This window comes from Pelophylax lessonae (assembly GCF_965119305.1).
Source record: "Pelophylax lessonae genome assembly, chromosome: 5".
Classification (NCBI taxonomy): Eukaryota; Metazoa; Chordata; class Amphibia; order Anura; family Ranidae; genus Pelophylax; species Pelophylax lessonae.
The window spans coordinates 482519718-482535320 of NC_138772.1; the positions used below are offsets into that span (position 1 = coordinate 482519718).

The following is a 15603-nucleotide window of genomic DNA, read 5'->3' on the forward strand; positions in this document are numbered from 1 at the left end:
GTATATGAGTCTATACTCTAGGCATTGTATTTGTTCAATTAAACTAGGAAAATTATACATTTTGTAGTATGTACAATAGTTATATTGTTGTAAATTACATAGGCTTTGCATACCTTATACAAATAAATAATTGTTGTGTTAAAGTTTTCACACAGTCATAGAACTCTCATTATTAACCCAAATATTGTCTGAGATAAATTAACTCTCATAGATTTTTGGTAACAATCTACAAAAAGCTGAATTCAAAGACACCCGAAAATCAAAGTAAAAAATGATGCAGCAGGCTGAAATTTTTGCTATTTTGCTAAAGTTTCATTGCAGCAACTCAAAATGGTACTCAGTAGTTTGGATGGCCCCCCATCCTTCTGAAACTGGCTGCATAGTCTCGCTACATGAGGCCGGGCATTGTCGTGCACCAGGAGGAACCCAGGACCCACAGCACCAACGTAGGGTCTGACAATGGGTCCAAGGATTACATTCTGATACCTAATAGCAGTCAGGGTGCTATTGTCTTGCCTATATGACATATAGGGTCCCCAGACCATCACTGACCCACCACACCAGTAATGCTGAAGGGTGAACCTTCTCTCATCTGTGAAAAGCACAGGGCACCAGTGGCAGACCTGCCAATTCTGGTGTTCTATGGCAAATATCAAATGAGCTCCATGGTGCCGAGAGTGAGCACAGGGCCCACTAGAGGACGTCGGGCCCTCAGGTCACCCTCATGAAGTCTGTTTTTGATTGTTTGGTCAGAGACATTCGCACCATTGGCCTGCTGGAGGTCATTTTATAGGGCTCTGGCAGTGCTCATCCTGTTCATCCTTGCACAAAGAAGCAGATACAGGTCCTGCTGATAGGTTAAGGACCTTCTACAGCCCTGTCCAGCTCTCCTAGAGTAACTGCCTGTCTCCTGAAATCTCCTTTATGCTCTTGAGACTGTGCTGGGAGACACAGCAAACCTTTTGGCAACGGCACTTATTGCTGTGCCATCCTGGAGGAGTTGGGCTGCCTGTGAAACCTCTATAGGGTTCAGGTATCGCCCCATGCTACCAGTAGTTATACTGACCCCAGCCAAATGCAAAACGAATGAAAAACAGTCAGAAAAGAGTAGGGAAAAAAATGCCAGTGGCCTCTTCGTGTAAAACTATTCCTGTTTTGGAGGCTGTCTCATGGTTGCCCATCTAGTGCACCTGTTGTCAATTTCATTAACACCAAAGTAGCTGAAACTGATTAACAACCCCCTCTGCTACATAACTGACCAGATCAATATCTAATGAGTTTAATTGACTTGATGCTATACTCTGATTAAAAATTGTTCCTTTAATAGTTTTGAGCAGTGTATGTGTGTGTGTGTGTGTGTATATACCAATGGATTATAAATTATTCTACCTAACATAATGGGCATATTCATATGACTGTAAATCAAAACACAGTATACATGGTGAAAAGGGTGTTATGACTGCAGTTGTTTATTTATAATCTCTATTTTTAGGGAAATGTGTGTGTGTGTGAAATAACTATATTCAATTAATAGTTTTAGTATTTTTTAAGTATTATACATACTCCAACTGCTATATAATGGAATTCCAACTCCTGATAATCAAACATTCGTACTGTTAAATATTGCTAAATCAGAATCTATGTTCATCTGTCGGCATTACCAGAATTCCTAAACATTACATTATATATATATATATATATATATATATATATATATATATATATATATATATATATATCTCATATGGCCACGCCTGTACCATGAGAAAATGGACATTCTTATAACAGATTATTTAAAAGAATAATTTAGAATAAATATCCCTTGTCCTAGAATGACACTGGGTGGCTAAGAGAGGAACAGGAAGTTACTAAAATTGGAAAAACAAAAATAAAATTAAAGAAAAATCTAAATTGCTTATTATATCGGGGGAAGAACAATATAAGTATCACAAGAAATCAATAACATGTATATCAAAATAAGCAATGAATGAGGAAAAAGATCAATGTATTATAATTGTGAAGAAGAAGTGTTTGGCGCTGCCAATATGTGTATAAAGTAGGTAAGTGCGTGTGCATATAGGGGGAACCCTATGTATAAATATCAAGGGAATAAACCCAATAAATAGAAGTAATTGGTAAAAAGTGCAGAAAGTAGAATAAAATGAATATATAAATAAATGCGTCCTGTACTATACAGGGTTGATTTAAATTGAGAAGGGGTAAAATTCAATCTGAAATAAAAGACCCTTCCAATGCAGTACAACAATAAATAAGCATAAAATAGGAAACATACAAAATTTAAAAAAAAAAAAAAAAATATATATATATATATATATATATATATATATATATATATATATATATATATATATGTATATATATAGATCAGTGCCCATAAAGTGAGACTTTGGAAGTGACACTAAAAAAGTGCAGCGTGTGTGGTAAATACCACTGTAAAGAAAAAGAAAATCTCAGTGTCAAAAAGCAACTGAAATATTAAGCGTGAGATGAGCCAAATAATTATTTGAGGTGCAATAGATGCTAGATAAAGTGCAAAGTGAAACGAATAAATAAATAAAGTGAAAAAAATGGCTCAGATGTGATAATTAAAGGTTCATTAGTAAGTAAAGTGTCAAGTGCTGATAATAGTGATCCACAGTGGTCTATGTCACATATGACACTAAAAACCTATTGGGGTGCCGAGCTTAAAAAGTTCCAATATACTGGTAAAAAGTGCCAAAAACGTAAAAAATATAAAAATAATATAAAAAATATATAAGCTCAAAAAAATAAATAAATATGTGTCCTATATAAAAGGCAGTGGTTTGCCACTGGAAAAAATTCCCAGGGATATATGATCAAGAAAGTGCACAAAAAGTGCAAAGAAGAAGTCTCAAAAAACATATACAGTCTTAAAAGTCCGTAATTATAGTAGGGTGCTAGTATCCCAGGTGCCACGGAATGGGTAATTAAGAGGTGAAGGGTCCGGTCCTCCCCTTTCTAGTAAATACCGAGCTTACCAGAAGGAACTCCCCACACAGGGGTAGAGCGCAGGTCGATATTTTAGGGATCGCTCCCTTGGAGAAGGGGTCCGGTCTCTGTTCCTCTTTAGTTATTCCAAATCCCCGGGTCACACTTCCTTAGCGTTCACCACTACACCGCTAGAGAGGACCTTGCGGCTCCTAAGCCAGATGAATGACTGTTACTGCTGTTTTTTATGTGAGTACCCGATTTTACTTTTGATGCAATAAAGATTCTTAAGCAATATTTCACTATTGGAAGCATTTCTTTATACATGTCCTGGGATGGTTCTTATGGAGTAATAAGGCTGGGATAACCGTACCATTACGCTAAGGAAGTGTGACCCGGGGATTTGGAATAACTAAAGAGGAACAGAGACCGGACCCCTTCTCCATGGGAGCGATCCCTAAAATATCGACCTGCGCTCTACCCCTATGTGGGGAGTTCCTTCTGGTAAGCTCGGTATTTACTAGAAAGGGGAGCACCGGACCCACGGGACAGGGGAGCACCGGACCCTTCACCTCTTAATTACCCACCCCGCGGCACCTGGGATACTAGCACCCTACTATAATTACGGACTTTTAAGACTGTTTTTGGAGACTTCTTCTTTGCACTTTTTGTGCACTTTCTTGATCATATATCCCTGGGAATTTTTTCCAGCGGCAAACCACTGCCTTTTATATAGGACACATATTTATTTATTTTTTTGAGCTTATATATTTTTTATATTATTTTTATATTTTTTACGTTTTTGGCACTTTTTACCAGTATATTGGAACTTTTTAAGCTCGGCACCCCGATAGGTTTTTAGTGTCATATGTGACATAGACCACTGTGGATCACTATTATCAGCACTTGACACTTTACTTACTAATGAACCTTTAATTATCACATCTAAGCCATTTTTTTCACTTTATTTGTTTCACTTTGCACTTTATCTAGCATCTATTGCACCTCAAATAATTATTTGGCTCATCTCACGCTTAATATTTCAGTTGCTTTTTGACACTGAGATTTTCTTTTTCTTTACAGTGGTATTTACCACACACGCTGCACTTTTTTAGTGTCACTTCCAAAGTCTCACTTTATGGGCACTGATCTATATATATATATTTTTTAAATTTTGTATGTTTCCTATTTTATGCTTATTTATTGTTGTACTGCATTGGAAGGGTCTTTATATTTCAGATTGAATTTTACCCCTTCTCAATTTAAATCAACCCTGTATAGTACAGGACGCATTTATTTATATATTCATTGTATTCTACTTTCTGCACTTTTTACCAATTACTTCTATTTATTGGGTTTATTCCCTTGATATTTATACATAGGGTTCCCACTATATGCACACGCACTTACCTACTTTATACACATATTGGCAGCGCCAAACACTTCTTCTTCACAATTATAATACATTGATCTTTTTCCTCATTCATTGCTTATTTTGATATACATGTTATTGATTTCTTGTGATACTTAGATTGTTCTTCCCCCGATATAATAAGCAATTTAGATTTTTCTTTAATTTTATTTTTGTTTTTCCAATTTTAGTAACTTCCTGTTTGGTGCGATTGTAGCATACCATTTTTTTTTTTACGTGGTTTAACACTTAATCCTTCTGCAGGGGAATAACTGTTGGCTTCGTAAAAGGCAGACTATTGTCTGATTGTTATCAATATACATGGTTATTTTGTCCACGGGGAGAAATTGATCCTTTCATGTTATTCATCTACATAGAAATATACCTTAGCGAATATTGCATACTATCTTATTATTTTTATGTAAGAGTGTTGTCTATGACCATCCACAAAACTAACTATTTATTGTGAATATATGTCTAGTGAACAAATATTAATTTAATTCTATATTTATTCTTTATTCATAGCAACCGATTTGTGTTTAAAGAATAAAGTGATAAAAATTCTCAAGCCATTACATGTTTCTTCATAACCTAGTGCCAGGCCACCAAGAGAAGCAAAGGACATGTGGCAATTAAAATTAAATATGGGCTTTACCTTCCTAGTATCTCCCAAAAATTGAAATACTAGTTTTCAGTGGATTGCCCCATTAAACTAAAATTGCCATTATCACTGAAGTGGACTAGGAGAGTGCAGAGACTGTCTTTAGCCTATTGTTCCAAATCAATATACACTTCTAAATCAAACAATATGCAATATTTTCAGTATTGGGCAATCTTGCACTAGAGAGAAAACACATGTCCCTTCATATCGTCCAAACGGTTTCAAATGAATCACTAAAACAAACATAACAGCAGATGTCTTCCAATAAGATTTTGATTTAAACAAATGCTAATGAAAAGAGAGAAGAAAATGACACGCAGACCTAGATACCATCAGAAGACTATGTACTTACCCAACAAAGCTACCAGAAGTAGCAAAACCACAATGTGATTCACTCCTTTCCTCTTGTACACGTAGAGCAAGATGCAGAACACAATAACTTCTAGGATCTGGAAAATGAAGAACATAAATCATTCCTTTGATTTCACATTTCACTAAGCTTGACAGACAAGAGGGCTTTTTAAGTATGATGTCAAATTTCAGCTTTGGTGCCATAGTTGCACATCGGGAATGGGGTAGTCGGTAGATCTCATTACGATTTTGGGTTAGAAAAAAATAAAAGGAAGCAGAATTCACATCAAAATTTGACCAATTTGCTCTAAACATAACTGATTAACCTGACTTATCTGTGCAGCACAGCCTATAGATTCCCTGGTCCCCATGGAAAGGTTGTGGGCTCCAAATCCAGAGAGGAGATCCTATAATTTGTTCCTCCTCTCTGGATTTGGAGCCCCTCTATAACCTGTCTGTGTTCCCAACTACCTTTTGGCCCTGGTATGCTGGTTTTCCAGCAATGATATATACCCCGGTGGGATATCTTTCTGGATCAGTCTTAGATCTATGAGTAACCATTAATATATCCTCGGTAAGGCTCTTACCATTACATCTATATATCCCACAACCTTTCCATGGGGACCAGGGAAACTATACATCTTTGGTTATGCATGACACCTTGGGCCTTTATTCTATGCACTCTGTCCCCTTTCTCTATTCTAGGTGGTGGTCTTAACCCCTGCCCTAAGTCCCCCCTTCCCTTGGTCTCTCACAAATTACCCCCCGAACCCCTCACTATCTCCCCCCTTTCTTTTCCCTTCCTCCCCCTCTCCCATTCACTCACTACTTTTTATTTCTGGCTTTGTGGTGCCCCCTATGTCCACAGCTCAGAGGTATTACTTCTTCTGCTATATTTCACTCAGCTGGGTGTGGTTTGTATCACCGTTACCCCCCTTACCCCCTCCACATTTCCATTATTCTTATTTCAAATTGTAACGTGAACCGATTCATAATTTTTAAATCCAGTGTCGCCCATGTTCGCCGGCGAGAGGATTTGATGGTTGCACACCTTGATCTGTGACCCCTGTGAGCCTAGCTGATAAGGTAAAAGCAATCCTCCCATACTGATATGTATATTGTTGTTTATTTGTATACTGACTACAGACTGTATAAGATTTTGAGATTGAATTATTGACCAAATGTTCTTGTCATTATTAGAATGAGCATTATCTACATACAGTAAATCCTCCTGATGAAGTGGTTCGCCACAAAACATGTTGAGGTTGAGGTAGATATACCTCGAGTTTTTGGAAATCCTTCCTGTTTGGATCGCCATTAGCTATATGCTCACCTGTGTACATTGGCTCTAACACAGCCTTCTGTAATTTGTAGTTTATTGTACTTTTTGTCCTTTATTACATATCAACATTAAAATCAATCCAAATACATAAAGACAATTTATATTTTATATATTCCTGACTACCGACTGTATACTGTACCAGTAAAGTCCCACAAACTTCCCCTTTTTCCCCCTCCCCTATTTTTCCCACTGAAAACCTACTGGGAGGTTGGTCTTCAGTTTCACCCCCCATGAGATACATTTTCTAGGGATGTAGGTACTCTGAACTCTTGTATCAATTAATCCAAGCATCCAGTTATACATACAGTATACTACTTCAATATCAGGTTATCAATGACATTGAAAAGCATAGCAGGGCAGAGCAATATTTTAACTTTAATAACTGTCCCACTAGCTGTAAATACAGTTCGGTCCATATATATCTGCTCACCGGCACAATTCTAGATTTTTCCAGGTATTTACCAATACATATTCAATCTATAGTTATATAATAGATATGAGCTGAAAGTACACACTTTCAGGTTTTATTTGAGGGTATGTGCATCCAAATCATAGGAAGGGTTTAGGAATTACAGCTCTTAAGAATAGCCACCCCCCCCCTTTTTCAAAGGACCAAAAGTAATAGGACAATTGATTCAAAAGCGGTTTCATGGCCAGGTGTGGGCTACTCCATCATTTCTTCATCAATTAAGCAGGAGTTGATTCTAAGTGAGGTATTTGTGTTTTGAATCTATTGCTGTGAACCTACAACATACGTTCAAAGGGACTGTCCATGCAAGTGAAAAAGGACATTGTAAGGATTTAAAAACTAAACCAATCCATCAGAGAGATAGCAGCAATATTAGGATTGGCCAAATGAACAGTTTGGTACATTCCAAGGAAAGAACAATGCACTGCTGAGCTCAGCAACATAAAAAGGCCTGGACGTCTATGGAAGACAACAGTGGTGGATGATCGCAGAATCCTCTCTATGGTAAAGAAAAACCCATTCACAACATCCAGACAAGTGAAGGACACTCTCCAGGAGGTGGACGTATTATTGTCAAAGTCTACAACCAAGAGAGGACTTCACAAGGGCAAATACAGAGGGTTCACCACAAGGTGCAAACCATTCATAAGCCTGAAGAATAGAAAAGCCAGATTAGACTTTGCCAAAAAACATCTAAAAAAGCCAGACCAGTTCTGGAAAAGCATTCTTTGGACGGACGAAACTAGGAATAATCTGTACCACAATGACGGGAAGAAAAAAAGAAGTGTGGAGAAGGCTTGGAATAGCTCATGGTCCAAAGCACACAACGTCATCTGTAAAACATGGTGGAGGCAGTGTGATGGCATGGGCATTCATGGCTTCCAGTGGCACTGGGTCATTGGTGTTTATTGATGATGTGACAGAAGCAGCCGGATGAATTCTGCAGTGTTTAGAGATGCGGTATACAGTCAGCCCAGATTCAGCCACATGCAGCAAAGTTGATTGGACTGCGCTTCACTGTACAGATGGACAATGATCCAAAACACACTGCAAAAGCAACAAAGGAGCTTTTGAAGGAAAAGAAGTGGAAAACAAAGGCCGAGTCAATCACCTGATCTCAACCCAATTGAGCATGCATTTCAATTGCTGAAGGCAAAACTAAAGGCAGAAAGACCCACAAACCAAGAACAACTAAAGCCAGCTGCTGTTAGAGCCTGGCAAAGCATCAGAAAGAAGGAAACCCAGTCTTTGGTAATGTCCATGGGTTCCAGACTTCAGGCAGTCATTGCCAGTAAAGGATTCTCAACAAAATATTCAAAATAAACATTTTATTTATGATTATATTAATTTGCCCAATTACATTTGAGCCTCTGAAAATGGAGGGACTATGTATAAAAATGGTTGCAGTTCCTAAAATTTGTACTTGATATCTATGTTCAACCCCTTAAATTAAAGCTGAAAGTCTGCACTTCAAATTCATTTGCATTGTTTCCTTTTAATTTTATACTGGTGGCATACAGAGCCAAAAGTATGCAAATTGTGCCAGTGTCCAAATATATACGGACCTAACTATACCTACCTTCTCACCCCCCTTCTACTCTCTTTTGCAGAGAGGAGCAAAGAGATTTAGAAGGATGACCATGCCCTCTTGTGACAGTGCTTCAGTGACCAATAACAAAACATTGAAAAGAAAATTCGGATTCGGTGGTTTCCCTGGAAGTTGCCAACATCCCTATTATAAGACTAAAAGAGCAGAGATCCCCTAAGGGTGGGACTTGAGTGGCAAGAACCAGAGCTTGAGTAGATTTATCAACGTTTATTTATACAAATATACAGGTTTCAAATTTCAATGACATACAAAATCATATACAAATGAGTTACAAGAATTGTTTAAAACATGTGGCCAAGATATACGTCACAAAGGTAGGAATGGCTGGGATGTCCTGAGAGAGACCAGACGCGTTTCGGTCGGTAACCTTTCTCAGTGGACCAACAGGAAAAATCTCAGACTAAGGGTGTGAAAAATAATGCAATCAATGAAGAGTAACAATATAGAACAAAATTATCATAGTCGCCCATACATTTACATTTTTATAGATACACAAAATGTCTGTTACACCCATAATAGGGTACACTATTCAAAATATTGAATTTGTGTAAAAATGCATACATACCTTATAGAGACATCCTGGATGTGACGAAGGAGAGGGGGAAGGGAAAATGGCCACAAAAGATTCAATAAAAAACGAGATCAGGAAAAGGCCTGTGGCTCGTGGTATCAAAAGACTGCTAGTCATCCACACTCCTGGATCTATGTCCCGCTGTGGGGAAATTTATGTACCTTTTGTCAAAGGATCGAAAAGTATTTGAGAGGCAAGGTAAAAATGACTATAGCAGTGAGAGGAGGAGGCCGCACCTATCGCAGAGGACTCACGCGAGGATCCCAGAAGATCAGCCCACAATGAAAGGCGTCTAAGATGGAAAAAAATAGTACTAAACCGAGAGTCTATATAATAATAGAAATGTTGTGGTATTGAAAATTGAATATGCAGGAATATATACATACAATCAGAAAGATCTCCATCTGTATGTCCCTGTTGGGGGTATAGTATTCAAGTAGGGGAGTGTAAGGTCCCGATATAGGAATATCCTGAAATATGGGGGAAAGAAAAAGGGGGTAATAAGGGCCCCGTATTTAATGAATAAAATGTAATTATGGAATTTGCTTGGGATATTCTTTCCCCCATATTTCAGGATATTCCTATATCGGGACCTTACACTCCCCTACTTGAATACTATACCCCCAACAGGGACATACAGATGGAGATCTTTCTGATTGTACGTATATATTCCTGATTATTCAATTTTCAATACCACAACATTTCTATTATTATATAGACTCTCGGTTTATTACTATTTTTTCCATCTTAGACGCCTTTCATTGTGGGCTGATCTTCTGGGATCCTCGCGGGAGTCCTCTGGGATAGGTGCAGCCTCCTCCTCTCGCTGCTATAGTCATTTTTACCTTGCCTCTCAACTACTTTTCGATCCTTTGACAAAAGGTACATAAATTTCCCCACAGCGGGACATAGATCCAGGAGTGTGGATGACTAGCAGTCTTTTGATACCACGAGCCACAGGCCTTTTCCTGATCTCGTTTTTTATTGAATATTTTGTGGCCATTTTCCCTTCCCCCTCTCCTTCGTCACATCCAGGATGTCTCTATAAGGTATGTATGCATTTTTACACAAATTCAATATTTTGAATAGTGTACCCTATTGTGGGTGTAACAGACATTTTGTATATCGATAAAAATTTAAATGTATGGGCGACTATCATAATTTTGTTCTATATTGTTACTCTTCATTGATTGCATTATTTTTCACACCCTTAGTCTGAGATTTTTCCTGTTGGACCACTGAGAAAGGTTACCGACCGAAACGCGTCTGGTCTCTCTCAGGACATCCCAGCCATTCCTACCTTTGTGACGTATATCTTGGCCACATGTTTTTAACAATTCTTGTAACTCATTTGTATATGATTTTGTATGTCATTGAAATTTGAAACCTGTATATTTGTATAAATAAACGTTGATAAATCTACTCAAGCTCTGGTTCTTGCCACTCAAAATAACAAAACATTGGTGCTGTTAAATAGGGAAGAGTCACATTCCCCCTCTTACCTGAAAGCTCAATGTTTTTTTCTTAAATGTGGATGAAAAGCCTAAATCTAACTATTTCTAAAAATGTTCCCTACCCCCTCCTCCTAATGATCCTGCTTAACCTGTATAAAAAAAGATCTGTGTACTTATCTATTTTTATCCAAACCGGTCCAGTCACATGATCCTGCAGCTCTGGCTCAGGGGGCACTGGACAACCCAGCCCAGCCATTTTTAGTGCTCCCCCCTGTAGCAGCTGATCAATGACACAGGAGAGCTGGAGGATCAAATGACTGGACTGGAGAAGATTACGTTTAGGTATGGCAATTTTTACAGGGTTACATTGTTCCAGCTTGGACTTGACTCTGAGCCCTATGCAGAATGGCATCTAAAATATATTAGACTGGCAGTTCACAATGGTGGTTGAAGACTTCTTATATGTGTGTACCAAGTATGTCCCAGCAAGGTACGAACAAATTGTTTCACGTTGGTGCATTTGTATCATTCCATCCAGTTCATTAACAGAAAAAAAATGCTTGCAAAATGTTTGACACTTTACTACTATGTGCAACTATATCTTTTTTTATACATTTTAAACTGGGAGTAACACTTAATCAAACCTATCGGTAGATCAATCTATGGATATTGGAAGTCACATCAATCCACGTATTGAATTTTCACCTCTAGTCATTTGTATTTTTAAGGTTGATAATCTACATAAACCCAATTTTGTCAAATTTGTACTAGTTTAGTGATGTCTTTCTGAACATAAATCATAGTTTAAAAAACGGAGATATACGAGATACAGTTAGTTTGTCATCATCCACACAAATCAGAGTTCAGTCTTTTGGTCTCTATGTCCCCCAACAAGCGTCATGTTGTTTTGCAGTGTACATCACATTTCTTTACACGGTTTCTGAACTGCTCTGAAGATCTGACACTTCACTAATGAACTCCCCTGATATTTACATGGCCATTTGCAGACCAAAGGCTTTTCTGTTCATCGATTCCACTAATCCCCAATCATCCCAAAGCCGTGCACTCTAATGAGCTCATAGAGCTCAGAGCTGGCAAACACTTCTACCCCATGCTATGGTATTTTGGAAATACATTTCCAACATTTATTATTATTGTTAAAGAACAACTCTGTTCTATATGAAAACTTGTTATAGTTGGCACAGAAGTTTAAATAGCCCAATTTTAACCATCTTTTTACTCTCTTGATCTCTGAAGTTGGAAGGGTTGCCAATATGCAAATTAGGTGCTCTTCTAAATCAAAGATCCAGAATTGTCTGTGCTTCTGTCGGGTTTTAAGGTAGTCTGTGTGCCTGTTGCCAAGATCTACTCCCACTATTTGTCCTGGTAATAATGCAGAAAGTGAGAAGAAATCAGAAGGAGCAGAAGTGATATAGTCAATGAAGACACCTGTGAGCTCATCCCTAGTCAATCTCTCTTTGGATAGATGATGATTTTGGGTAAAATGAGGGGAAATCTTTAAAGTGGAGAAGTAGATAGCAATAAAAACCTAACATTTTTTAAAACTTTAATACTCTATAAAAAAAAACTAACAATTTGGCTGGGGCTCAATGGTAAATTAATCATATGCCTAGACCAGTGATGGCAAACCTTGGCACCCCAGATGTTTTGAAACTACATTTCCCATGATGCTCATGAACTCTGCAGTGTAGTAGAGCATCATGGGATATGTAGTTCCAAAACATCTGGGGTGCCAAGGATTGCCATCACTGGCCTAGACTATGGACATTCAAGCAACAAACGCTAACTGACCAGTGCAACTGCAGTTACTGTGGAGCAATTATTTCTGAAATGTATATGAGATTTTAATAATTGAGTTTACAATGACTTTAACCCATTGATACATAAAATAAATATTTTATTTCAACTGTCTCATTTAAAATGCTGGAAACATAACTTTTAGATATTTTGTGATCTACAAACATGAATATTGCTTTTTAGAATGCATATTCTATGATGTAAAACCTGTCATGTTTACAAAAAATTTAAAAAACTTTTTCAGTATTTGTAAAAAGTGAGTGTTTACATTTCCTTACATCATATCACATTTACTTTTGTATTTATTTAATCCAAACTTTTAAATAGCAACGGCAATTAACACAGTGATTTACATACTGAACGTCAGTCCCTGCCCTCACTGAGCTTACATTGGAAGGTCCCTGTTGTCACATACATACAGTGGATATAAAAAGTCTACACCCCCCTGTTAAAATGTCTGGTTTCTTTAAAGTAAAAAATGAGACAAAGATAAATAATTTCAGAACTTTTTCCACCTTTAATGTGACATATAAACTGTACAACTCAATTGAAAAACAAACTGATGTTAAATAGGAGTCAGTACACACCTGGCATCATTTAAAGTGTCTCTGATTAACTCCAAATAAAGTTCAGCTGTTCTAGTAGGTGTTTCCTGACATTTTCTAATGCCTCGTACACACGATCAGATAATCGGATGACTTAGGTCCCTTTCAGACAGGCGGACCGTTCAGATCCGCCTGTTCGGTTTTTTTGGCGGATCTGAACAATCCCCCCATGCATTCCTATGGGGCATCGGATGTCAGCGGAGACATGTCTGCTGACATCCGACCAGATCCGATCCGTCAAATCTGGACGGATGGAAACCCTATTTTCCATCCGTCCAGTGGATCGGATCGGATAGGATCGGATGAGAACGGCCCGACGGTCCGTTCCCATCCGATTTTCCCCATAGAGATGCATGGGGAACTGACAGCTGTGTCTCCGCACACAGCGCGGAGACACAGCTGTCATTTTTCTGCTCAGCGGGGGATCGGCAGCTCGATCCCCCGCTGAGAAAAGCGGAGTCCGTTTGACGGACATAGTGTGTGAAAGAGCCCTTATCGTTCTCATTTTGTTGCATGATACTAATATCGAATTCAACAATGCGTACTAAACGTATGATTTTTTTTTTGTTGGATTCAAGAAAAGCTTCCTGGTTACGTAGCTATGCATCGGATAGTGCAAAACAAAAACATGGCAGCCAGGCTATTTCCAGGTTATTTTTGGGTTTCTGATCATGCGTGGTCTTTGTCTATTGATTTTTAGCCAACGCATACTGTACTGATTAAATGATTGTTGTTCGCTAGGCTATCATACGACAAAAGTTTTCGGGTTTGTCCCTTCGTATTTTGTTGCACAAAATGTCGTGATCGGCTGTCGAAAGCTGTGTACTAACGATCATATTATCGTGCGTTAAATTTGAGAACGACTTTTTTCGTACGATTATCTGATCATGTGTACGAGGCATTAGTCGCATCATACAGCAAAAGTCATGGTCCCCAGAAAGCATCAGGGAGATCTCATTGTTAAAAGGTATCAGTCAGGAGAAGGGTACAAAAGAATTTCCAAGGCATTAGATATACCAAGGAACACAGTGAAGACAGTCATCATCAAGTGGAGAAAATATTGCACAACAGTGACATTACCAAGAACTGGACGTCCCTCCAAAATTGATGAAAAGACAAGAAGAAACCTGGTCAGGGAGGCTGCCAAGAGGCCTATAGCAACATTAAAGGAGCTGCAGAAATATATGGCAAGTACTGGTTGTGTGGTACATGTGACAACTATCTCCCATCTTCTTCATATGTTTGGACTATGGGGTAGTGTGGCAAAACAGAAGCCTTTTCTTACGACGAAAAGCATCCAAGCCCAGATAAATTTTGCAAAAACACATCTGAAGTCTCCCGAAAGCATGTGGAAACTTGTTCTGGTCAGATAAAAGCCAAGGTTGAAGTTTTTTGGCCATAATTCCAAAAGATATGGTTGGCACAAAAACAACACTGCACATCACCAAAAGAATACCATACCCACAGTGAAGCACGGTGGTGGCAGCATCATGCTTTGGGACTGTTTTTCTTCAGCTGGAACAGGGGCCTAAAGCCTCGTACACACGCACCGATTGTTGGCCGACCGATCGGCCGTCTTTTGCCCAGTGTTGTTGTGTTGGTTGAAACCAACTGCAGAAGTGATGTCATGTTCTGGTCTACTTTTCGTGTGTTTTTTCTTCTCTGAGCATGCCCAGTCTTGATCATCACATTTTTGTCGGCCGAAATCTGTACTGACTGAGGAACAATCAGCCGTTCTGCTGACGGCCAACAAAAATTTTATAGCCTGCACACCAGATTTTGTTCGGCTGAAAAGTCGCAGTCGGTTGTCGGAAGCATCATACTAACAAGCCGACGATCGGCCGATCGGACGTTGGCCGAAAATTTACGGCCAACAATCGCTGCGTGTGTACGGGACTTTAGTCAAGGTAGAGGGAATTATGAGCAGTTCCAAATACCAGTCAATATTAGCACAAACCCTTCAGGCTTCTGCTACAAAGCTGAACATGAATAGGAACTTTATCTATTAGCATGACAACAACCCAAATCAACGAAAGAATGGCTTCACCAGAATAAGATTAAAGTTTTGGAATGGCCCAGCCAGACCTGAGACCTGAATCCAATTGAAAATCTGTGGGATGATCTGAAGAGGGCTGTGCACAGGAGATTCCCTCGCAATCTGACAGATTTGGAGTGTTTTTGCAAACAAGAGTGAGCAAATATTGGCAAGTCAAGATGTGCCATGCTCAAAGACTCATACCCAAAAATACTGAGTGCTGTAATAAAATCAAAAGGTGCTTCAACAAAATATTAGTTTAAGGATGTGCACACTTATGCAACCATATTATTTTAGTTTTTTTTAT

General features: G+C 38.6%; 1 protein-coding gene across 2 annotated transcripts in view; it reads right to left on the minus strand.

Moving 5' to 3' along the window:
• NIPAL2 (NIPA like domain containing 2) overlaps positions 1-15603 on the minus strand; it is a 191647-nt gene that overhangs the window by 49288 nt on the left and 126756 nt on the right. For both annotated transcript variants that reach the window (XM_082259221.1, XM_082259222.1), the window contains exon 6: positions 5395-5491. In XM_082259221.1, the coding sequence (XP_082115347.1) occupies positions 5395-5491 (97 nt within the window). The remainder of the gene's footprint in view (positions 1-5394; positions 5492-15603) is intronic.